At 43.0% G+C, this 26,310-nt stretch overlaps 1 protein-coding gene across 1 annotated transcript in view; it reads right to left on the bottom strand.

Moving 5' to 3' along the window:
* Nucleotides 1–26,310, bottom strand: part of GLIS1 (GLIS family zinc finger 1) — a 1,425,682-nt gene that overhangs the window by 15,702 nt on the left and 1,383,670 nt on the right. The window contains exon 9 of the mRNA XM_085602586.1: nucleotides 12,013–12,180. Coding sequence (XP_085458712.1) covers nucleotides 12,013–12,180 — 168 coding nt within the window. The remainder of the gene's footprint in view (nucleotides 1–12,012; nucleotides 12,181–26,310) is intronic.

Genomic DNA, 26,310 nt, shown 5'->3' with positions numbered 1-26,310 from the left:
GGCTTCAGCCAATTTGGGGCTCTTCAGTAGAGTGAAGCTAGGGGCGTAACACAGGCCCCCGCAGCCCCTGCGGTGCGGGGGGCCTGCAACCTCCAGGGGGCCCCCTCAGCACTGCACTTCGGCTAGAGAGCTCCAGACTGAGTTCGGAGGGGGCCCCTCCACGTATCCTGCAGGGGGGCCCCCTCAAGTTTCGTTATGCCACTGAGTGAAGCTTGGTTCCAGTGGTACAGTAAGCATGGGACTAACATCTGGGCCTACCCTTTGCACTAAGGGCATCACACTGGGAAAAACAAAAACTGATTAGTGGAATGATTGAATTAATCTCAGTCACTGGTAATTACTTAGTTGCATTCTAGTCAATTATTTCTTTGCACACCATGCCACTGCAGACAGGAACCTGTTTTGCTAATGGCCTGATACTGTTCAGTTGTCTGGAGATATTGGTGAGTCTGGCAGGGTCTATAGTGGACCGCAACATTTCACTTTTTTGAGGAATGTCTATAAGGGGATTCCTTGGACAACACACATGTACAAACAAGAGTAGAATTAAACAGACGTTTAACCACTCACAATCACACGTTTTTAACTCACCATTGTTTATTCGGATTGTCTTTTAGTATCACTACTAACAATTCAGTATGGGCAAATTGGCTTACCAATAAAAGAGATGCTAGGCCTTTCCTCATGGAGAAGACCCTGCTCCTTCTTTAAGAACACATCCCCTTTTTAACCTGACTGTTGGACTTGACCCTTTTTGCAGGGTCATCCGTGAACTTTTTGCCTTCCTCCTGTATTTTGTCTGACCTGTTGTTGGTGGTTTTATGACTCTTGGCACTTTACCACTGCTGATCAGTCCTAAAGTGCATATGCTCTCTATTGTAAATTGTTGTAATGGATTAGTGACTCCATGATTGGCTTATTTGATTTACTTGTCAGACCCTAGTACAGTGCACCATGTGTGCCCTGGGCCTGTAAATCAAATGTTGCTGGTGGGCTTGCAGCACTGATTGTGCCACCCACAGAAGCAGCTTATAAAATGTGACTCAGGCCAGCCATCGGCAGTTACTATATTTATCTAAAAAGGAAATTAAACAACGGCTGCATGCCAGTACCATGATAAGATACCACCACGCACAACGGATAGCTAGGGGATTGAGAATTCCATTAAAACCTTCGCTCTGTAAAAATGTACAAAAATGTAAAGACCGTGTTGAATAGTCAGGGGCACCCAGATTTTCATTTTAGCATGTTTATTTACACTCATTCACTTGTAGTCATTGGTATTTCTTCTTTATGGTAATTTCACGTATATTTGAAATTCATAGATTGTCCCCAGATGAAGGCCATCAGGTCGAAATGCATTGGGACTGAAGATGATGTTATAATCCAATAGTCATGCATTCTGGGAAATGTAGTTCAAGCGTTTGGATGAAATAAACTTTGTGTTGTGATTAAACAATACCAACGAAGGGATTGAAACCAACAACTCAAGTATTGCATTTTTTCTCAACGGTCAATAAAACATTGAAACCTCTCTTGAGGACTTTTAAAGCCTGTGCCTGGGGGACTTGGCAAGTGCACCCACTTGCCAGTCCCTAAACCTTCCCTTTTCTACATGTAAGTCATCCCTAAGGTAGGCCCAAGGTACCCCCATGGGCAAGGTGCGTTGTATGTAAAAGGTAGGACATGTCCTGATGTGTGTGGTATGTCCTGATAGTGAATTACAGCCAAATTTGTTTTTCACGATGGCAGGCTACCTGTTCCCATAGAATGATAAAATTAATCTTTTAGTAAAGTTGGTTTTAACATTCTGTGTTTGAAAATACCACTTTTAGAAAGTAGGTATTTTCTTGCCTAACCATCCAGCCTGCCTCTGCTAGGTTTGTGTATTCTATGTCTGGTTTGTAAGTGACAGGGGCTGGGGTGGCTCCAGGAGACAGGGTGAGTCAGCACTAGGCTGAATAGACCTATCTGCATTGGGAGTGGTGGGAGGAGTAGCACCTGGGCCTGAATAGGGCTGTGCCTACCTTCCACAATGCTGGCTCCACCTCCTGTGGTGTGTCTGATGACCCTGGCCCACACTGACAAAGGAAGAAGTGGTGCACTGGCAGAATGCACTCAGAACTGGTTTTGACTAGGTACAGACACTCTCTGCCTTTAGAGACAAATGATTTGTGTGTATAAAAAGGGGGACCCAGACCCCAGAACTATAGATCACTTTTGGGAAATCAAGAGGAACCTTTGCCAAGGAGAAGAAACCGGAGAAGATGAAGGAGAATTACTGTCCCTGTGCTGTTTGCTGTCTGGGGTTGGCCTGCAGTGGTTACTTGTTGCCAAGGAAAGGAGAAAAGTACTTTGCTGTTTGTTTTGTCATCTTGAGGAAGATCTCCATGGGCTTGAACTGAGCTTGCCTCCTGTCTGATGTCTCAGGGACACAAAGAATTCACCACCAGCTCCCCCTGAATTTCCTTGCTAGGAATTCTAACCTACAGAGAGGTGCCTGCAACTGTTTAGGACCTCTAGAGATTGTTTCTCGCTGGGAGCTCGAAACTCAATGCAACGAGGAGAAGCGTGTCGCCGCCGCAGCCATCGCATTGCCGAAGAAGCGTTCCGCCACCACAGCTGTTCGCCCTCGCATCGTGGCTGATCGTGTCGCATCACCGAAGAAGCGTGCCGCCGCCACAGAGGTCGCCGTCGCATCACCGGAGAAGCGTGTCGCGGCTCCAAAGATCATCGATTTTGCAGCACGGCTGTCAGGCGTGCACACATCGCATCCACGTTGTCGCATCGCATCAAAGACGCCATTTTGTCGCATCGCACCGGATCGTCGCATTGAGGCGCCATCTTGTCACATCGCACCGGATCACAGTAAGAAACCAACGAATCACCTCCTCTCTGGTAAGGAACCGACGCATCACCTCCCCTGTGCAGCAGTAAGGAACCGATGCATCACCTCCCCCGAAGCAAGGAACCGACGCATCACCTTCCCTGCGACCCTTTTGTTTGTTTTGCGTGACGCATACAAGGTACTTTGAGAGTAAAGTGTCACTTTTACCATCTACATTGAACTAAGCTATTTCTACCATTTTAAAGTCATACTTTTATTACAGTATTGTGGATTTTTGTAGTTCTGTCTTGTGTTAAGTCTAGTAAAGATTACTTATTTTTCTAAACTGGTGTGGTGTCCATTTGTAGTGTTTTCACTGTATTACTGTATGTGTTCACAAATGCTTTACACACTGCCTCTGAGATAAACCTGTCTGCTCGTGCCAAGCTACCAAGGGGGTGTGCAGGGGTTATTCAGGAGTGTATCCCCCTTTCCCTGACTAGAAGCAAGGGTCCCTATTTGGACAAAGGTGTATACCATTGCCAACTTCATTGCATACATATTAGATATGTACATATTTAGCACTAATTGTTTTAAAATAAGAACATGTTTATGTGTGTGCTTTCTTGGAGAAAGGGTTGTTCAGGTAAAGTCTCCTCTTGTGTGAGCTGTAGGAGATTCTGTGTTAGGTGTGTTGTGTTCCTTACATCCCCCATATCCCAAAGCAGGGCTTGTATTACACCTGTCTGTTTTTCTTTTGTTTGCTGAGACTATGCACACATCTCTGGGATCCCAGAACATCCACTTGAGTGTGCCCCCAAAAAGAGAGGGTGCACAGCGGTACTATTTTAAGAATTTGAAATGCTGATAGGTTCCAACCCTGATGACCATATATATACCAAAGCTGGCAAGGTGTGATGAATTCACATTGCTGGACAAGTCCTAGGGGACTTAGCCACAGAAGAAGCTGAAAAGTTCAGATCAGGACAAATCCCAGAAGGAGCCCCTATTGATGTTCCAAAGCCAGGTATTGTTGTCTGGAAGAATTATAAGCAACTATTGCTGGCTGAGGGTAATTATCAAGGGCCTTTGTTATTCGATAATTTTTAAGAGCCTTTGCCTGGCAGAATACCCTATGTTTAGTACATTTGTCATCCTGCAGAGAAGTAAGTGGGACAAGCTGTAATGAAGGCTGGTTTTGGTTCAATATGTTCAGGCTCTTCATGCGTTCTTTCTTGATGAGCCATCAAGTTTCTTATAGTGTATTCTTAGACCCACTTTTAAGTATCAAATATTTTTCAAGACGTAGATTTATATTTAGAGTGTTACGGTTGAGTCCACCTCCAACAATTACTGTGAGGGAACTGAAATCAGCTTAGATCAATGTATTAACTTTGAGTTCACCTTTCAATTTTACATTAACTATGAAACTCCTAGCAAAGGTGGGAAGAGTACTTTGATGGTACATTAAGCCACACTATTGGTTTATATCTACCATCATATACTAGATTTGTGGTGGAACATAAAGTAACATAGAATTATTATTATTCCCCAGATAAATGTGATTATGTGCACTCTGCTCTAAGAAGAGATCTCAACATTAGCTATAGCAAAACCTTTGCCAGACGTGCTCGTTGGATAATTAGGGCATGTATAAATACAAAGAATTATAGATGGGTAAAAGTGAATAACAGGGACTTTTTTCACCGGGTAGTTCTGAGAGGCATCACATAGAAGAGAGTAAAGCCTGAGCTGTTGATTATTTTATGCAGTATCACCCTTACCCACTCACATTTGGGAAAAACAGGTGCCCTGCCACTCACCCACACTATAATTTCCCCCCCACCTGCCTACATATTTAAAAATAATACCTGGCCTCTTGCCACCCACCCACTCCTCCCTCTGTACCTTCACCCTTCTCTGTAAATGTGTTAACTGAATTGTAGAAACACCAATATCTTTCTGTAGGGCAACTGTCGCATAGAGCCAATGTTTGCACAATGTATGTGCTGTGTGGAGACTGAATGAGGGTCAGGTGAACGCATGATACCAAAATACTTAAAATTGAAGCTTATGTTTAAAACAAAATAATTTCATAGCAGGTCATATTAAGTGTCAAGGTTTAACAATTACTGTGCAAAGATGATTTCTCACCAAACAAGTTTCGTAAACCTTTACATTGAACAAATATGTATTTTTCTGCTTTTATATTTTGTGTGGTAAGTTTATATACATGATGTATAGTTTTTAATAAAGTTGCATTATATATGCAGTAAAGAGCCCTCTGTCATACGTGCTAAGGATATATTAAATCAAAGAGAAGGTTTCTGACTGTATAAAGGAATGAAGCTGAGGGCCAAGTTCCCTTAAAAGGTCATGGAACTATGAGTCTCCTATGTATTATTTTCACAATATGGAATGTCATTATATTGGGATATTTATATTATTAGATCAAAATAATTTATAGGATAGATAATTTCAAAAAAACTATACTGAAAACATTTTGTTTTAAAGGACTAGCTGGACTATTTGAAAGTGCACTCTGCATACCAAACAGCATTCCATCCAAATCTCCCCTGTTAATATCTGTTGCTTTTAGATTCCCCATCAGCCTTGCACAGACCCTTGCACAGGTGTGCTCAATGCAGATCTGCGGCTTCCTTTAGTGATCAGCCCTCATGGGTGATTTGTATGTTTAGATTTCCGGACACACAAGTATGAATAAGAATAAAGATCCTTATATATGCAATAATGTATATATAAGGATCTTTATATTGGTTGAATATTTGAGACCAAACTTCGATGTGTGTATGGCTCTATGCAGGCGCGCAAAGCCCATTGGGCTCAAAGGGCTTCAGCCCCCTACCAACTGTCGTGTGTGTCAGCCCGGGTGAGACAGCTTCCCTGGCACACACACAGTTTGTGAGCTGCTGTAGTCCATATTCTTGCAGTTCCAGCCGAGTGCCTCACAGGTCTTTTAAAGACCATTTACTTGCTAACGAGGCTTTATTGTTTTTCACCCCTTTTAGAGCCCCTGCATCTCCACTCTGCATATTTCTGGAAGTGTCAGCCCCCCATCCTCCGAAATTTTTAGTAGCCCCCCCCCCCCCCGAAATTTGGCTCTAGTTGCGCCTTTGGCTCTATGTTCAGTAGCAGAAGCGCACATCTGGATAAGCGGCTGCTTCCATAGCCCGCGCCTAGTGCCATGTGGTAAACAAATGACAGCACAACACAATTTATGGAGAATAAAAGGTCGCACTAGCGCCACCGTGCGCTTGAGGGTGCAGCACAAATTACCACTAGTTTTCAAATGGTGTTAACTTCTCCCTGTGGCGCACACACACATTCATGCTGAAGAGTAAAAGGCCGCCATCGCTCGTCATGAGATCCATTGCTGACCACGCACCCGTGCCGGGTTACACCTTCTACACTCAGGTGTGTATTTTACTTGAGGGTTTTACAATGACTCGTGCTGTGCCTACTACATCAATGTTGTAGTATGCTCTACGGCTTTGCTACAGGGCTTAAAACCCCTGATGAGGTGAGGTCCTAAAGCACTGAATCACAATGTAAAACAAATCTATCACCAAATTGCAGCTGCAGGAAACACACTGTCGAGACCTCGCAGGAATAGCGTGGAGTAATAACAAGAGGTAGCTGAGTAGTAAAGGTAGATATTTATTCTTGGAAGCTAAGTATAACAAGATAGATGCAGCTCTGAAGGGAAAGGCAGGAAAAATGACCAACAACCTACTCTTCAATCTAAAACATTCTTATTACATTGTAGGATTCTAGTAATGGAACATCACTTAAAGAGATACACCATTACTACACATCTCCCTTCTTAACACACTTTAACAATCATGACAATAATACCACACATCAAAACGGATAAATAATTAGAAACAAACAAAATCTTCAAATTTCTTGGGAGTAATTATTCGTCTTCCAAATTTGCTAGATTTGTTTTCAGTGGAGAAGTCATTAGTCACCCTACGACCCTGTGCGTCCAAATCTCTAATAACCTCCTGGTGCCTACCTTCATTTTCCTCCAAATCAATAGGGGGCTGACAATAGATGAGATCTTGTACATGGCGAACTTCACCACCAACTCCATCATCCAACATCTGAGGCGCTTGAGGTGTATGCAACAATGAGGACTGAGGTGTATGCAATATTGGTATCATCGGTGCATTACTCCCAGCTCCAGTGTTGCTCAACATCTCATTACGTTTCTCAAGGGAAGGAAAAATATCCGTCCACCAATAGTCTCTTCTCCTTTCCAAAACACATTTTTTTCTAATTCCAGGATCTGCAGAAATTGCAATGCGACTCATATGATGGACGCTGCCATCATCGAGTTGCACAGTGTTTCTCATGACCCTAGTAATAGTTCTTGGTTCACTAACATCTCTAGTGCCATGTTTAGCATCAAAATATAACTTATTCTTGTATTGTGAATTGATAATGGATTGCCTCACCTGTTCAGAATCCCAGTCATATTTTTTGCTTTTACCAATCTATCCCGGATTAATCTTGCAATGGGGAAATCTACCTCGCATTAAGCCAAACGGACTCTCACCCACAGTGTCATGGGTAGTAATTCTATACGACCAAATTAATTTATTAAGTTCATCATCCCAATTCTTGTTACCTTTCTTGGCCAATTGTAAAATACCTTTTAAGACTCTGTTCGCTCTTTCTACCACTGAATTTCCCCTAGGGTGATACAAAGCTGTGAATTTCTGCTCAATGCCAGTGTTGTTCATGAAATCCTTCATCAAATCAGACTTGAATTGAACTCCATTGTCTGTTAATATGGAAGCCGGAAAACCCTCTCTTAAAAACACTTTTCTAAGAAACCAATAACTGTTTCTGTATTTACCTTAGCGACAACCTCAACTTCAAGCCATCTGGAAAACAAATCCACCAAAACTAAGATATACTTGGTGACTCCGTCCTGCCACTCTAAAGGTCCCATGATATCTAGGGCAACCTCTTCCCAGGGTAAACTAGGGCAAGAAAGTGAAGACATGGGAGGGTTGAGTGTCTTCTGTGCCTTATCCGAGCACTCAAAATTAATACACCCTCCCACAAACCTTTCTGTATCTAAATCAATCCTAGGCCACCAGTAAAGTGGTTTAATGTTCCTTTTGGTGCGAGAAACTCCAGGGTGACCTTCGTGACCTATGACAATAATTTTTCTCCGTATCCCTAAAGGGGGTATAATTTTTTCTCCTCTGCACACAAAATCCCCATCTAGACTCAATTCATCGCGAACTTCCCAAAACGTCCTTAAATTGGTATTAAATTTGCAATCATTGGGCCAACCATGGATGACTTTGCTTTTAACCATAGATAAAATTTCGTCCTTGTCACACTCTTCTTGCCATTCATTTTTACGTAAACCAGACGTGTCATCAAATACACCAGCTACAGAGAACTCACACCATGGATCAAAATCCACCTCTTTCATTGGTAGAGAAAGTCTGCTGAGGAAGTCAGCTATGACATTTTTTGCACCAGGGACATATTTAACCTCATATACAAAGTCCTGGAGGCGGATCAACATTCTTGCGATTCTTGCTGAAGCTCTAGAAAGACCTTCCGTTGTGAGTAATTTCATGAGAGGTTTATGGTCGGAACGTAGCATAAATTTCTTACCCCAAATAAACTTCCTAAAATGTTCCATAGCCCGTATGCAAGCTAACGCCTCTCGCTCTATTACTGAGTATTTCTCTTCCGTTGGAGAAAGAGAACGAGAAGCGAAGGCTACAACTACCTCTTTACCTTGTTCTGAAATTTGAGATAATACACCTCCTAGGCCCTTTCCACTGGCATCCGTTGTAACAATGGTATATGCCTGTGGATCAAAACCCTGTAAAGTGGGAGCATGAGCAATGGCTTCTTTAATGCTATCGAACGAATTCTGGCATGAATCAGTCCACAAAAATGAAGCTTTTTTTTCATGAGTGTACGCATTTCATATGTTTTTTGGGCAAAATTATTAACAAATTTTGAATAAAATTCTGCCAAGCCAAGAAAAGATCTAAGTTCATCCTTAGACTTTGGGGAAGGAGCATTACGAATGGCTTCTACTAGACTATTTTTAGGTTTGATGCCACAGCACCCAATCTCGTGACCCAAATAAGTTACTGATTTCTCAGCAAATTTACACTTGCTGTCTTCAGCAACCAACCCATTATCCTTGAGAATGGTCAAAACTTCTCTTAGCACAGTATCATGATGTATCTTATTTTTTCCCATAATTAAGATATTATCTTGAAAGAATGCAACTTCTTGAATGTGACTGAAAAGGTTTGACATCAGCCTCTGAAATACCGCAGCGGCTGATGCCAAACCAAATGGCATTCGCTTAAATCTATAACACCCGAAAGGTGTACAGAAAGTGGTGAACTGTCTGCTACTTTTCTCTAGCACCACGTGGTGATATGCAGCAGAGAGATCCAAACTGTAAAACCACTTTGCATTCTGTGTCAAGGATAGCATTTCATCAATCCTAGGAAGAGGAAATTGGTCAACCAAAATGTTGTCATTGAGGTACCTTAAGTCCACACATAAACGGGCCTTGCCATTAGATTTTCGTGCTACGACTAATGGAGAAACCCATTTTGCTGCTTCTACGGGTTCAATAACATTGTTATCCACCATTTTTTTTAGTTTGCCTTTAACCTCATCCCTGACAATAAAGGGAATGTTTCTTGCTTTGTGTATCTTGGGAATAGCCCCCTCCTTTAAACGAATTTGATGAGTGACTCCTTTTAGTTTACCCATGCTACGAGTGAAAACTTCTGGAACATCTTGTAACACCCACTTCTTAGTGTCCTCCCCATCACAGGAAACTAAAACCTGTTCTTTACTATTGGGATCCAAAATGATGTTAAATAACTTTTGATCTTTCCAATCCAATACTGATGACCCTCTTTGGCTACATACAATTTTCCCACAGCTTGTCTTTCTTTAAAATGGAAGATTAGGGTTCTAAAACCTAACATGTCGATCTTATCTCCTGTAAAGCTTTCAGCAGACACATCAATAGTCTCTAACCATTCGCCAATTTTATTAAGAAATTGGTTTTTCCATACATCTTGTGACACGATGCTAAATGGAGAGCCTGAATCGGCTGCCAATTGAACTACAATCCCTCCTAGCGAGACATGGCACAAAGGTTTAGAGGAGGAGCTACCAGTGATATTTAGTACCACCTTCTTTTTTTGGACACAGTTCACCTGTACTTCAGTTTTGCTAGCAGTTGACGAGCTTCCGTCATCTCTTTCGTGTATGCATTTTACTTTCCCTTTGAAATTCTTCTTGTGTTTGCGTCTACACACTCTAGAGAAGTGTCCTTTCAAACCACATTCCAAACATTTAGCCGACTTGGCTGGACATTTCTCGTATGCTGCAAAGTGTGAGTAACTCCCACATCTATAACAAATCAGGTTGCTAAATCTCTTAGGGGCATATGTATCAAAGGATTTTGTAGTCGCAAACACTGCGAATCGCAAAAAAACAGCGTTTGCGAATACAAAATCGCAAAAGGAGATGTATGAGGCATTTCAGCCTCGCAATCTTAAGGAATCGCTAAATTAGCGATTTCTTAAGTTTGCGTAAGCATTTAAGAAATCGCAAATTGCTATTTCTTAAATGCAATGTAACACGCACCCAAGTTGTGCGATTTCTCCTTAAGAAATCGCAAATTACCACCAACTTCAAGTTGGTGGTAAGTTGCGATTTCTTTGAAATATGCACTTTTATGCATATTTCAAAGTGCCATGTGGTGCACATACATGCCCTTAGGGCATGTATGTGCGCCTTATGTGCACACATGCTGATTTCAGGGGTGCATCAGGGTGTCATCATGACACCCTTGCACCTTTGAAAATATTCTCAATTTGCGATTAGCAAATAGCGATTCGCAAATTGAGAAGGACTTCCCATTCATTGCTGCCCATAGGAATGAATGGGAAGGTATTCCTTAATTGCGATTTCGCAATTTGCTAATCGCAATTAAGGAATTTGAAGAAATCGCACAATTTGTGCGATTTTTTAAATACATCCCGTTTTGCAATTCTCAAATAGCGATTCTCAAAAAATCGCTATTTGAGAATCGCAAATGGAGATGATGATACACATGCCCCTAAGTTTCTAAGCTGTCTGATTTTTTTTCTGTGTACTCTGGTTTGCTTTTATCATACTTTGTACCTCTGTGATTTTTGTACAATACTTTTTTTTCAATAACTTTCCCTACAACTTCCTCTGTGATTATTCTATCATGAGATAGCGTAGCTTTGGCACAGCATTCTGAGAGTTCAGCCTTCTTGACCATAGCAATGATGTCTTTAAGACAACTTTCCCCTTCTACCCATAACTTATCTTGTATGGTTTTATTCTTAGTGTACATGACTACCTGGTCACGGATAAACTCATCATGTAGCTTTGCAAATCTACACTTGCTCGCTAACGTTTTTAACGCGGAAACATATTTCTCTATTGTTTCATGTTTGTCTTCTTTCCTGTGGAAAAAAAGAATGTCTGGTGACAGCAATACATACTGAAGGAGAAAAATGATCATCAAGATCCAAAATCGCTGATTTAAATACGTCTAAATCTCCCTCCGTCCTATCATGTTTATGCAATTCATTAAATATACGTAATCCATCAGGACCTAAAGAGTACAATAACGTGGAGTAATAAAAGAGGTAGCTGAGTAGTAAAGGTAGGTATCTATTCTTGGAAGCTAAGTATAACAAGATAGATGCAGCTCTGAAGGGAAAGGCAGGTAAAAAGACCAACAACCTACTCTTCATACTAAAACATTCTCATTACATAGTAGGATTCTAGTAATGGAACATCACTTAAAGAGATACACCATTACTACACACACACTCTCTTCAATAGCGTTAAAAACAGACTGAAACTTTGCATGAGAAACACCATCTTTGCAGATGCTGTAAATTGGACCCAACAACAATACTGTAATATAGGACAATATGCTAAATATAAAGAGCACGAGCCTCTAAAATCTAGGTCTCAAAGCGAAAAGGGTCAGCACGGACAGTAAGAGATACAGAATCAGTTCTGAAACCAGAGGAGACGGTGAGTGGTTGTGCGGTTTAGTGCCGTAATCTGAGAGGGGCGCTTTCCATGACGTCACAATACGTTACCTGCTGACGCTGCCGGCGTGGGAAGTATGTGATACCCATTCTGCCGGATGGGGCTGAAGCAATGGGATTCCCCTGTTAGAACATCACTGCTGACGGACTGGTCCATTGTTCTGTAGCAATCACCGTAATGAAAGAGGTTTTGTATGGAGTGAAAGCTGCCCTGGTAACCTGGAGAAAGACAGCGCACGATCAGATTATCGATGCAAGCAATGCAGTGCATTATAGTATTGCAGAAAAAAATGTAATACGGCCCAAGGATCTTTTGTGTCGTACAATTAGTAATCAGATAAATAAACTCACATATTCATTTGTCTTTATCCGTTAGTTGTTGGCATTCTACTGTTATCATTTATTGTGGTTCCATACATAACCTGGTTTGCAACCATCCTACACGACGAACATTTTAAGGAAAATACATTTTTATATCTACCGATAGCATATTTCAGAAAATCCAACTTGCATTTTCTTTACATCAATAAATTGTGCCCCAAATCATTATTTATGTTTCTGTTGTTTCTCTTTATTACATTTCATCCGGAGTGACATGCATCCCCACAGAATTTTACAGCCGTTTTACGGATTAACAGAATTTCTCGACCATTTCCAAGTTTACAACATGGATGCTTTGCACTCTCAAAAATATAGCTTAGAACCTTATGTGTATCGTATGTATTCTTGTAAATGCAATTTATGTACCCTGATAGAATTTTGCAGCCAGCTTCAAGCTTAAAGTTTGCTTTGCCATCAAAATATATAGCCAAAAATATAGCCTAGTTTTTCTCCTTTTCTTTTCATTATCTGATCTTTTATTTGACTTGATTTTTGACAGCACTTTAGCCCAACGTGCTAAAACATAGTAAAGACCAGCATTAGCACTGCCGAAAGTTCTGGCTCTAAAGGAATGTTGCATTGTAATATGAAGCATTACAAGTAGATAGCATGGGAATGGATATGTATTTGAATGGTAGCAAAGAACTGTAGAATAATATTGGTGTAAGTTAAAAGGTCAGCTGACAGTGGCACTGGCAAGCCAGACCTAAAAATCCATGTAGTTTAGGTACTTGCCTCCTCCTATCTGTTCTGCTGCCAGAGAAAACACACTCAATTATCTTATCTAAGATACTTTGATAGCTTTACAATGTTGTGTGTGTGCATCGGGAAAAATACAATTATCACAGACGTGTGGAGACCAAGCACATTTTTTTGGAAGCACACAACTTCTGCCCCATAACAACATGTACCTGTAGTTCCCAAGATGTGGGCGGAGCCAAAGCCGCTCTCTCATGGAGACTCACACATAAATGTTGACATCTATGCTGTCAAGACAGATCAGAAAACGGTGGAAACTATAAAAGATATACATTAGCTGTCCTTCAGCAACTATAAACGAGGATAAGGAGGAAGGAGATTGCACTGAAAAAGTAAATTTACTCCAAAGCAATGAAGTAGTAGCTCAAAAGAATGAAAACAAAATGAGGCACCTGGGGGACAGGATGAAAACAACATACACAAAGTGGCAGAATACAACGAATGACTAGGAACATAAGGGGAAATCAAACAACACAGCTTAAGAGGTGCCAAATATTGCTAACAAGAGGAATAGAAAAGAACATTTACACTGCAAAGAGAGTGGTAATCAATTTAGAGGATGCAAATTAGAAGAAGTATATGACTTAGGCGGGAGAGAAAAGAGAAGACATTCATATGCAATGTGATTGTAACCGATGTAAACAGGTGAGAATGAAACAAGAGATGGGCTACACAGGTTGAGATAGCAGAGAAAAAAACATCTTTATTTGACTAGAATTAAGGTTCATGAAATGTGGAGTTATGCCATACTCCATCACCTGCAGAAAAGTTGAAAGACGTTCTTGAAGAGAAGTGGGGAAAGAAGAAAGAAATATGATGAACCATCAGCATAAAATGAGAGTCCAAACAATGAGCATAAATATTAGAAAACACAGCAATAGTATATATACAAAGAGGAAAGAAGCAGACCAAGACTGATCTTAGCGGGACCACAAAATGAAACAGGTAAAGTGTCTTTCACAATACCGAAAAAAAAATTCAAAAGGTAAGAGGAATACTAAGAGAGAGTAGATTCTCCTAAAATGTACAGAAAAGAGAAAAGAAAGAAACGTAGTGTGATCAACCGTGTCAAAAACAGCAGAGAGGTTGAGAAGAATAAGAGTAGTGAATTCCTAATTGCTTGGAGGAAGAAGAAAGTTCGGGATAGAAAGCAGAGCAGTTTCAGTAGTGCTAAAAGGATGGAAACCTGATTGTGCACATAATCAAAGGTTGTGGGCATGAAGAAAAGGCAAAAACTGAGAAAATCTGCATGTTCTTGAATCTTTTGAGAAATAAGAAGCAGAGAATTCACCTTATATTAGAGAGGTCATTAGGATCCAGTGGCTGTTACTGGTGTAACCAAAGCGGATGGAAGGTGATCTTCAGGAGAGGCTATCAAGGATGGATAACTATTCAGAGTTTAGGACAGGAGAAAAGCAACTGAAAGAGTGAGAAGGGAGATCAGGAGCAGAGGACAGTCCCAGTTCAGGAACAGAAACAACAGTGGAAGTCTGAGAGACCTGTGTAACTACAGCTGACCTGCCTTTCACACTGCAGAGAATTCTAACCCCCTTAGGCCTTATCATGTTGTGCTAAGAATACACTGGGACACAGAGATGATAAAAACTATGACATAATTAAATGGCTACTCTGTTCCACTTGTTTCTTCTATGGTGTTTTAGATGTATTGTTCCACAGCATTCCTGTGTAATGGTTCCAAGAACATACACAAATGCATAACACTGTTCCCTTGTTTGGATGTGCATGAATATGATGATTAAACACCACTCTCATAAAAATCCCAAAGTGGCTCTCACACAACCACCTGAAACTCCATCAAGATAAGACGGAAATCCTACACCTCCAATGAGTAAGACAGACCACACAGGTCCAAGAGTGGATAAACACCATTGACGATTTGACCTGCAAATGTACGCTATCAAAATCCGTCACCTCTTTGGGAATCTCTCTTGACCCAAGCCTGAGCATGAACCAACACATAAGGAACACAGCCAAAAGTGCATTCTAAAGCCTAAAACTCCTACACAAAATCAAGTCCTTCCTCCCTCTGGATCGATCTGAAAACTGCCACGCAAGCAATGGTAATGTCGAAATTGGACTATGTTAATGCCACCCTCACTGGCACCGCAAACTGGCACATAGCCCTTTTAAGACCTACGCTAAATGCAGCAGCAAGGATGGTCACCAGACCTAAAAGACACAATCACATCTCTCCCTCCCTGAAAAGTCTTAAATGCTACTAATCGAAGTCCGTTGCTGCTTCAAAACGGCCAGCCTCATTCACAACCTACCTTGTGTCTAAACTATCAAAGGCAGGCCAGACAAGACATCTAAGAAGCACCAACACCCTGCTTCTCATCCCACCAAAGAAATACAAACAAAAAGCCCTCATGTGCTCCTTTCTGGATAATGCCCCTAAAATCTGGAACTCCCTCCCAGTTCATAACAGGACAAATCCTTCCTACATGAGTTTCAAAAGTCAATTAAGAGATCTTCTCCTCAACTTACACTGCAACCCTTCGGACACTAACGCCTAGTCCACACCTTGACCCTTTTCCTCATTTTCTCTATATGTATGTTTCCTCCCCATGAACTACTCTGACAAGACCTTCAACGAGTCTGTATTTTGCAATCTATGCTCCCCAACACAGCCCTTTTCTATGTCTATGTATGTAAAGCACTCTGATGTGAGAGTGAGAGTGGGTAAACATCACTTTGCCTTGGTCTGCGAAAGTCATCCTAGTCTGTATAAATGTCGGTGCTGACTGTTGGGAGATGCTCAGAGGTTCTCCAAAAGAGTCATAGATTTGATATAATAAGGAATAGTAAGGTTTGCTACCTGAGAAGATAGGAGGCCGATTACTTTGATATTGGCAAAGTAAGGTCTAGAGACACAAATACATGCAGAGATTTTGAGAGTAGCCATTAGAGTACCTTTTCTTAAAAAACATCCCTGTTGGACTTGACCCTTGTTGCAGGGTCATCCCTAAACCTTTTGCCTTTCTCCTAGCCTTTTTCTGACATGGTGTTGGTGGTTTTAGGCCTCTGGGCACTTTAGCACTGCTGTCCAGTGTAAAGTGCGTGCGCTCTCTGTGTTAAATATGGTAAGATTGGTCTACACCTGTTTGGCCTATTTAATTTACCTGTCAGTCCCTTGTAAAGTGGTATCTCATATACCCAGGGCTGGTAAATTAAATGCTACTGGTGGGCTTGCAGCGTTGATTGCACCACTCACCAAAGTAGCCTTTCAAACCTATCTTAGGCCTCTGCCATTGCAGGGCCTATGCGCGCAGTGTGACTGCCGCTGTGACGTGGCACCTAAAGTGTGTGCCATGTCCGTGACCCCCCCTTTTACTGCATGTCAGTCAGTAGGCCCTAGTTAGCCCTATGGGCAGGGTGCATTGTAGGTAAAAGATGGACATGTACCTTAAGTGCGTGACATGTCCTGGTAGTGACAAACAGCCATTTTAGTTTCTCACCACTGTGGGGCTGCCCTCCCATAGGAATGCATTGGGGATTTCCTGATAAGTGTTCAAGTGGTAATCCCTGATATGAGAGGCGCAGCGTGGTCAAGTTTGGTATGTTTGGAATAGTGATAATAAATGCTACGCAATAGGGTGCGGAGATTTATTATAACTATTTTAGAAATGCTACTTTTAGAAGTTGGCATTTCTTTGTGCTATGGGATGTGAATTGCATGTCTGGCTTTTGAGTGACAGGGGCTGTTGAGGTGTGTGTGGCTCCAGGAGTGGCAGGGTGAGTCAGCGCTAGGCTGAATGGGACATCTATATTTTGAGTAGTGGGAGGGGAAGTCCCTGGTCCCTGAATAGGATTGTGCCTGCCTTAGTGAATGCTGGCTCCGCCCCCCTGTGGTGTGTCTGATGGCAGAGCCCCATCTCTGAAAGGAGGGTGTGAGCACTGTAAGCTGAGTGCTCCAAAACCCCCCATGCCCTGCACTACAGACAAAGGAAACTGGGATATAAATGTAGGGGCTATGACCCCATGAGATGTTCCTGTTTTGTGCTTTCTTGTGCTTTACTTGGACTAGCGGCCAGCAGGCTGCCAGCCTGCCAGGAGGAACCGCCGCTGGGGGTGGACTTGCTGTCCTGCTAGTTTTATTTGCCCAGCTTTTGCCCTCATCAAGCTCCAGGACGAGGGGAGCATGAGGGCGCTGCAGCGCTGTGCTGCCGAAGCGTCCCAAGGAAATCCTGGCATGGGGATTACCCCGGGTTAAGAGGAGGAGCGGGCTCCCACCCCGCAATTTTGTCACCACTTGCTGCGTTTACCAGAGAGAACGGGTGCACACCCCGCGTTCTGCACCTAATTTGGTGGGTGCCCACCCCGCACTTGCTCTTTATCCGAAGTGGGAGCTCACCCCGCGTTTCTCTGCCGAGGGAATCACCGCTGCGAACCGGGGAAACCGGAAGCCAGGCAGCCTGCCTGGTTGGAGGCGGGACCAAGGAGAAAGCGGGGCCGGAAAAAAAGCGCCGGCTGGAAGACCCAGGCGGGAGCCCACCCCGTGCTGGGACGTGCGCAGAAGAAGTCCGGGGCCTCGCGAATCCCACATAGAAGTCCCGGGTGCCAGGAGGGGGCCCGGGTGAAGTAAGGCGAGAGCCCCGCATGGTTAGGAAGGGAGACGAGGCATCCGACAAGAGCCTCCTGGTCTCCCAGGGCAGAGAGACGGAGCCCACAGAGTTGTCTCCGGTGAGTGGGGCTGAGGTGGGAGCGGTGGTCTTGTGCTCCCACGGCATGGTTGGGGCGGTGCGTGCTTTCTCCCCCAGCTGCATCGCTGATTGCGGGCAGCTGCCACAGTGGTGCAACTTGGTCAAAAGTCCCAGAGGGGGACTTAACAAGGCACGGTGGTGCCCGGGCTCATTTTTGGCATCAGCTGTACCGCGAGAGCGTGGGCAGCTGCACCGTGGGGGCAAAGCCTTATCTACAGGACCCCAGAGTTGAACTCCAGAGGGCACATTGAGTGCCCGTCCTCATTGCTTGTGGGGCATTGTTTTCCTTTGGGCGCCAGAGGCACGGCGAGTCCCAGGGCAGTTTGTTTACCACACAGTTGCGCAGCAGAGACCGACAGCTGCACCAAGGGGGCCAGTGATCTTCTTTGCACTATAGGAGGGGTGAGTGTACCCCATGCCCCAGCGCATGTGCGCATGGTGTGTTTTTGCTGCATTGGCAGCTAAGCCCTGACTTTGCTGGACATAGGGCATTAGAGCCCTAGAGGAGGCCCGTTGGGCGGGGGGTCAGTTTTATGTGGTAGGGCGCAGAGCTCTAATTTGGCGCATAATGTGTTTATGTGGATGCCTAATGTGGATTCACCACGTGATTTATGCCTAATGTGATGCCAACAATGATTTATGCATAAGAGGTATGTATGATGTGATTTATGCACCCTGATTTAGGCCTCTAATGATGTTTATGGTTATAAAGTTATTGCACAATGAGTTTATGCTTTATGCGTTTATGAAGGAAGATGTGTGACGCCGTGGCCAGGGCGACTGACTCCGGAATCTGGGGATCACGGTTAGATCCCCAGCGGCAGATTAGCCCAGCACCATGTGACTCTGGGCAATAGCTTGCTTAATCTTCCTGACGGCCCCCAGCGCCTAGAGACCCTTACGGGTGATTGTTCCTGCTTTACAAATGTGCATTATTATTATTCTGCTGGTGGGGCCTAGTGCGTAATGTGTTTTATGCTTAGGAGGTTTGGGCCTAATGTGTTTTATGCCTGACGTAATAATACTGAGGTCATTATTGTAGTTACTTACCTGTTCTGATGGTTCTGACCATGGCCCGATTGGCCTGGTCCTGTGTATAATCCCTGTGAATCTTGCCCGTGCCAGTTGGCACAATGTAAATGTGTGATTAGGTTTCTAATGCGTTTAGGTAATACAAAGGCTATTTTTTATATAACCTTGTGTGGAGTTTCTTTTGTGGTGTGCCTAGTGTGTTACTGCTGTGTGTGTGTGTGTTGCGCAAACGCTTTACACATTGCCTCAGAGATAAGCCTGACTGCTCGTGCCAAGCTACCAAGGGTGGTGAGCAGGGGTTATCTTCAGCGTGTAACTCCCTTGCCCTGACTAGAGTGGTGGCTTGTGCCTGGCTTTGGTGCAAGCCTTAGCCAACCAGAAATCCCATTTCTAACAATCCCCTTATCTGTATTGCTTTATCACATAATTCCAGAAAGAGCTGAAGAGGCAACTCTTTAAAGAACATTACATGCAGGAACAGTCCGATTCTAATCTGAGAACCCAGCTACTGATCAAATCATTTGTTGACTGTATCCTTGTCTTTGACCCTGTACCGTGCTCCACTGCTTGTGACTAGGTTCACGCTAAATACATACCACATGCATACACAAATACATTATGTCATGCTAGCTGGTCAATTCTGTCTGACCCCGTCTATAAAATTATACAATTCATTCTGACATATCTTTTACATTGCATCCTGAATACCTACCAGACTACTGGTATCTTCCACTACTGCCCAGAATGCTCCCAAACCTGTCTAGATGGTTATGCTCATGACTGTAGAAACCCACATGTATACTGTAGATATCAATGCTCTTAAATTCATTATTATCCATTTTTTTCATTTTGCTACACCGAGCATTGCGACCACTTACTACATAGTTATACTCTAGATCTAGTGCAAATCCCAGGGAAATGTTTCTAAGTGCCTAGACCATTGCAATATAACACTTAAACAACACATATGAATATCACCAACATAATCCTGGTTTCAAAGTAGGTTAGATCATGGGAAGAAATAATCCAGTAAAAACTCCAAATGAAGGAATATTTTGTGAAACACACTTTGTTACCTTTGATATCACATGCAGTTTTTACTCAACTTACATCAGCAAAGTACAATATTATCATACAGCTACATGTCCTAGATATAAGGTTGCAGATACGGAATTTATTCATGGACATAGTTATAGGTACAAGACAATTATTTCATTTTGGTTACTTTCAGAGTGGCAGCTAATGGACATTCAAATTCTGAGTTTTGCAATAAAAGCAACTATCATCTATGAAAAGACTCTAAGATGCAGTGATCTCTGTTGTTTCAGCAGCGGATCACATAACAGGAGGCATGGGCCCTGAGAATTATGAACGGTCATTTGCTTTTGAGCTGTATGTTCATTTTCCTGGTCCACAATCCCCAAGTGTGGCCTCAAATGTGTCTTGACTTATTATGTGTTCGTTTTGTCACAATAAGGTTCTCTAAAAAATCCTTCACCATAATCCACTGTTTGATCTATGGAATCTCAAGTACAACAGCCTCAAGTTACACGTGTTACGATTCACTTATCTTTTGATATTTTTTCCTTCAATATTTTGACCTCAGTATTCTTAGATTACAACATTGTTGCGGTCACTATTCAGTCGAACAATCAACTTTCAGCAGCTTGGCCATGCTTGCCAAACATCCACCACTGTTTCCCTTCATAGTTATTAACCTAACCCCTTCATCTCTAATTACCTTTTGACTCTCCTTCATCTGCATTCCCACCCAGGGCTGTAGGCGCTGCCACTGCCTTCTTTGCTGTTTAACCTATCGTTGACATAGTCAGAAGAATCCTGTAACTACTTCTTCCAGTGCTGTTTTTTTTCTACTTCCTATATAGAATTTTTCTAAAAAGTAGTTTAGTTTTTTTCCGATGATTCAAATAAAGGGCACTTGTATTTTGAGTAAGCATTAGCTTGTGCAACGCTTTATTTAGCTCACTGCAAAAGATACTTTATGACACTTACCTCTTTTTAACCCATTGCTGTCTCCTCATGAGAGGACCCTTGAATTCTGTTGTTAGAGGCTGAGAGAGACACAAAGTACAATGCATGTCCAACACATCCTTGCACAGCCTTACACAAATTGTCACTAGCGTGGGCACCACTATCTTTGGGCCATTGGGCTTCATTCCCATTACAAATTACATATGTGGGGTTTCTGAGGTGGGCAAAAAATGGTCAAGGACTAGTCACTGTGAAGTTCTGTTAAGCACGCTTCTGGATTGCTCGAGTAGCCACGGTGCCACCATTCACAGAATAACATATGTGAAACAATCTTCTTAAGACAGTCCCAAATAGGTGGGAGCAAAATGGAAAATAAAAGAACCTCCTTTGGCAATACTGTAGATCTTGATTGAAGATGATGATACCACTGGAGTAATCAGCAAGACAGTGCACTTCCGTCTTCTTCTTAGGAGTGGATTGACATCTTGCAGCATTCCTCAAAGGCCATTTAGCACTGTATCATATGTCTAACTTCAATGCAATATAGGCATAAACCAGTAGTGGGCTGTCACTGTTTCCCACCCTCAGTTAATGGACCGCTCAGACCTCTAACTTCCATTGGCTCTTCCTATGATAATGGGCCCACTGAATTCTCAGGGCAATCAACTTTATAAAAATGTGGACTTCTTTGCCTTCATCTCTCTTATAATTTATATCCTATCAACTGTGCTAAATCTAAAAGTTCAGAGAAAGACGTAGGATACTATGATCAAATCACATAGTCTTTACTTTTTTCCCTCACGCCATGCCAAAAAGGAGTCATCTGAGTTCTTTCAGTCCAGTTTGTTAGAGCTCCTAACCGACAGAAACAAGTCACAAAAGTCAGTACACTCATTCCTCCTTGCTAAATTTCACCCAGTGGAATACTACAAAGAAAGACATTGAAACAACTTCTGAAAGGCAGATAAGAAGGCATGATATGACAGTGTTAGATCTGACATCCTTGGCATGGGTTTCTGCTAGACCTTTTGCTTTCATTCCTCCTGTTTTGCTGAATTCATTTTTTTGGAGTCTATCACTTTACCACTGCTAACAAGTGCTAAAGTGTTTGTGATCACTCCTAGAAACGTGGTGAAATTGGCTTATACCCAACTGGCATATTTAATTTACTTATAAGTCCCTATCAAAGAGATATACCATGAATCCAGGACTGGTAAATCAAATGCTACTCATGGGCCTGCAGCACTTATTGTGCCACTCACTTAAGTATCCCTTTAAAACATGTCTCAGGCCTGCCACTGCCATTTCAACCTGGCAAAATAAACCTTTTGCGAGGTCTAAACCTTCCTTTTTAATACATATGTCACCCCTAAGTAGGCTCTAAACAGCCCATGAGGCAGGGTGCTTTGTATTTAAAACGTGGGACATGTACTTTTAAGTTGTACATGTCCTGGTAGTGAAAACCTCCCAAATTCGTTTTTCACTATCGAAAGGCCTACCTCTCCCACGGGATAAAATTTGAGTTACCTTATTACATTTAATAAGTGATAAGTTTTGTTTGGCAGCAGGTAGGAATGTCATGTTTGATGTCTGAGGACGCGTAATTTAAACTCCTCTTTAATGGTAAAGTCGGATTTTAAGTCACTATTCTAAAAATGCCACTTTTAGGAAGTTGGTATTTTCTAGTCCTAACCATTTGGTGCCTGCAGCCTGTTTTCTCGGTCACATGACAAGGTGTAGTTGGCAATTGGCATCTGTGTATTCCTCACAGCCAACCACACAATAGAGGAGCTGGGTGTTGGCAGGAGGTGCCATCCTGACCTGATGAGTGGATTGGAGCTGTCACCTGCCACACTTGCGAGATACTGCCTCATATACAAATGACTTCACACTAGCCTATTGTGCATGCAGACAGATTGGGACCAGAGCAGGGAAGCAGGAATTCTCAGACATTTCTTTAAGGGGAAGACTCCAGAAGTTTCCTCAATGTGGGCACCTGGTGTAACAAGCATTTGCAATGTAATCGGTCTTGCCCTTGCTACCTTATATGTATTTAGCTATGCAGCACATTAGCCTGGGTGCTGAAACATCTACTGTTCTTTAACATGGGGAGAAAGTAAGCACCAAACTGCGTGACACACCAGGTATGGGAGCACATGAGAGAAATACTGCCTTTCAGCGGGAAATGGTATAGTCCAAAGCTCTGTTTTTAATATAAAATCAGGGCCTTCGGTGGCTATGTCACTGAAAATACAAGATTTGAAAAAAATATTATTGTCTACGGGTGCTCATTGAAGACATTTTTTATGGACTGGAATCTAGAGAATGCTAAAGTGATTCTGGTATTTTACTGACCTCCGCTAGTCGTTTTCTATCAAGAAAGTTAAATAGAGGCAGTTGCCAGAAAAAGAAGAAAAGGAAAGTCCCTCAGCAGAAAGCAATTCTGGTATTTTACTGACCTCTACTGGTCGTTTTCTATCAAGACAGTCAAATAGAGGCAGTTGAACAGAAAAAAAGTCCCTAAGCGGAAGCATCCACGTCCTAGGGCTGATCTCCAGAGCCCACAAAGTACATACACATATATGTATATACTAAAGTATATACAAGAGGTCTTGAATGCTTGACCTAAAAAGGGGACCTTCAGATCCACTCTTGAGTACACTCCTGGAACTATGGATACTACAGAAGAAGGACTATCCTGCTGCCAAAGAACAACTCTGTTGCTTGAGGGTTGCCCTGCTGTCTTAGGAGGCAGACTGGACCTGCACCCTTCATCCCAGGCTGTAGTGACTCCAAGGGTCAGCTGACTGACCTCGGGTTCTGAGCTAAGGGACACAAGCTCCAGAGGCCTGCCTACAACTGCCCAGCTGACCTGCTGCCTAAACCTGCCTAAGCCCTGCTGGACTCTGCTGGAGTGAGTTCCTGATCAACAAGAGGTTCCCCTAAGGTCCTGGACCCTTGGTGTGGAATAAGTTAAACTCCTTAGCTAGAAGTTGTGAGTGCCAATGGTGGTTCGGAATGGCAACTAATAAGGTAACCTACCTTAGCTTAATCTTGTTTAAACTGTGCAGGGCAAAGAGCAAAACAAACCACCAGAGAATACAAAAATACTCTTAGTGTCATTAAATTAAAAACATAGGAAACTCGAAGCAACTAGTGTGATGTCTGCAGACTGTGACACAAGCTCTGGCTAAGCAACCAATTCTGAAGCAGCAATTGTAAATTTTGTGCAAGATCATGGTAAGGATCAATAGCATTATCAAACCTAAGAAGTCAGTGGCATTACAATTTGTTGAGGAATGGGCACAGAGAATGACCATTAGGCACCGTTCTTGATTGTCTGGGCCCTCTAATCTAGTAGGGTTCAAAAGAAACCGACACTTTAGTTTGATAACAGGTATTGACTCCAGTGCTTTGACAGACACCGTGTGATTTATGTTAAAATGGTTAAATTATGTTTTTTGCAAACACATAGACAGGCCACATCTGGCTCTGTAGTTATGTTTGAATGGGCCTTAAACGAATATTTTGTGGTAGTTTCCATTGCCTACTTGACACAGATAATACTTTCCTGAGCCTGTGGCTTAATGAGATCCACATTTGACTTGCATGATTGAGTGTGGACAATTGCAATTACTCCAGTTGGCCCACAACCCAATGGGAGTTAACACCTGCTGCTGGAGGACAGAGTGGGCTGTGAACTGCACAGGCTGTGCCAAAATCTACATATAATTAGGTCAAGGGATGTTCCCAAGCAGGACAAATGGTCACATGACTAATGTGTAGTTGGTAGCTGCTCCTCATGTATTCCTCCCAGACAGCCAGACACAATAGAGAGCGTAGGTGTGCCTGGACAGGATCAGATGGCGGAGCTGGGCACAGCACCACTTGCACCTGAACAGGATGCATCCTGCCTTCACATAAAGGGCTGCCTGTAGTTAGTCTGGAGCCAGGGTTTGGGAGGCAGGAAACCTGTGCACTTCAAAGGGAACCATCCAGAAGTTTCTCCCACTTCAAAGAAGGCACCATGAATAGATATTGGACCTCAGATATCAACTCTTCAGGTCACTTCTGGACCTGTGAACTCTACCAGGAATTACTGCTTAGCTGTGATGTCTGCCGTGCTGACCTGCTTTGCTGCCCAAGGACTGCTGTTGCTGCACCAGGAGCTCCGCAGCTCCACTCAGCTTCGATGCAGGACCATGCATCGCCTCGGCGGCTCTGCCAGCCCGACACAGCGTAACGCATCTCGGCGTCAACAACCGACCCAGCTTGGCACACCATGGCACATCTTGACACAAATCTTCGCAATGCTCAGCAGCTTCACCAACACCAGCCCAGCACAAAGCACCTTGACCTCAGCTCTGATACATCACTATGCAAGTCTTTGCAAGCCTCAGCGTCTTCCTAGATGACAACGCAGGACCTAACATTAAGTTCCCCGTCGATGGTCACTGACTTTGCTGCACAATGCATCTTGACACAGGTCCTTGCATCGCAAGCTCCACAACGATGGTTTCTCAACGCCAACTAGCGCACCTTAACGCAAGGGCTTTCCATCACTCCAATACCAAGATTTAAGGTACTCTTGGGCAACGGGCTTAACTGGGTTCATGTAGCTGGCCGACACTCCATCACTGGTCAGCCTGAACTTGTGACCTTATCCCAGTCTGACGTGACCGGATAACCACAGTTGTCGCTTTGGGCTTTTTGGCGCTATATTCACTGAAACCCTTAAAACTGCATATCTCCAGTTCTACTGATAGGATGTTTGCCATTTCACTTTTGTTTTATTTATTAGAATGTATTCTATTTTGCCAGTTTGCTGTGGGATTTTTCTTGTATCGTGCTTTCACGTTATTACTGCTTGAAGTGCTACATACATACTTTACGTATTGCCAAATTACGCCTGACTGCTCTATGCCAAGCTACCAGAGGGTTGAGGGCATGTTAATTTGGGGTTTGCTTGTGACTTTACCCTGACAATGATTGTGGTTGCTTCTTGAGTAGGGCTTTACCCCCCTCAACCAGTAGGCCAATTTCTTTCAGTGGGTCATAAGGGGGTGGCTTTGAGGGATTAAAAAAATCCAACAGAGCTGATATGACTATGTTCTTTGAATATCATAACAATCCATGAATGCTCTGAATGAGAGGGACCGCTAGAAGGCTGACCCCTTATGATGGGGGCAGCCCATAAGAGTACAGAATATAGAGTAATTATGAAGGTGTAGAGTGAGGTTGGTGTGGTCCCCACAAACAGCTTCACCTTCCTTTAGAATCGTCTGCCCATATCTTCTGAAAAGGAGACTGCAGTATAATAAGGACTGATAAGACCAATTAGGATTGCTGTAAAGAAAGAAGAATGTGCTCTACTGTTGAGCCCTGACATGTAGCCTAGAGAATGTGCCCGCTCCTGACTTCTTTACCTGCTACTTTCACTAGACCCTCTCCTGGACTCGTA

Source organism: Triturus cristatus, chromosome 4_2 (genome assembly GCF_964204655.1).
Source record: "Triturus cristatus chromosome 4_2, aTriCri1.1, whole genome shotgun sequence".
NCBI classification, from domain to species: Eukaryota; Metazoa; Chordata; class Amphibia; order Caudata; family Salamandridae; genus Triturus; species Triturus cristatus.
This window is presented reverse-complemented; position numbering and strand designations above follow the sequence as displayed.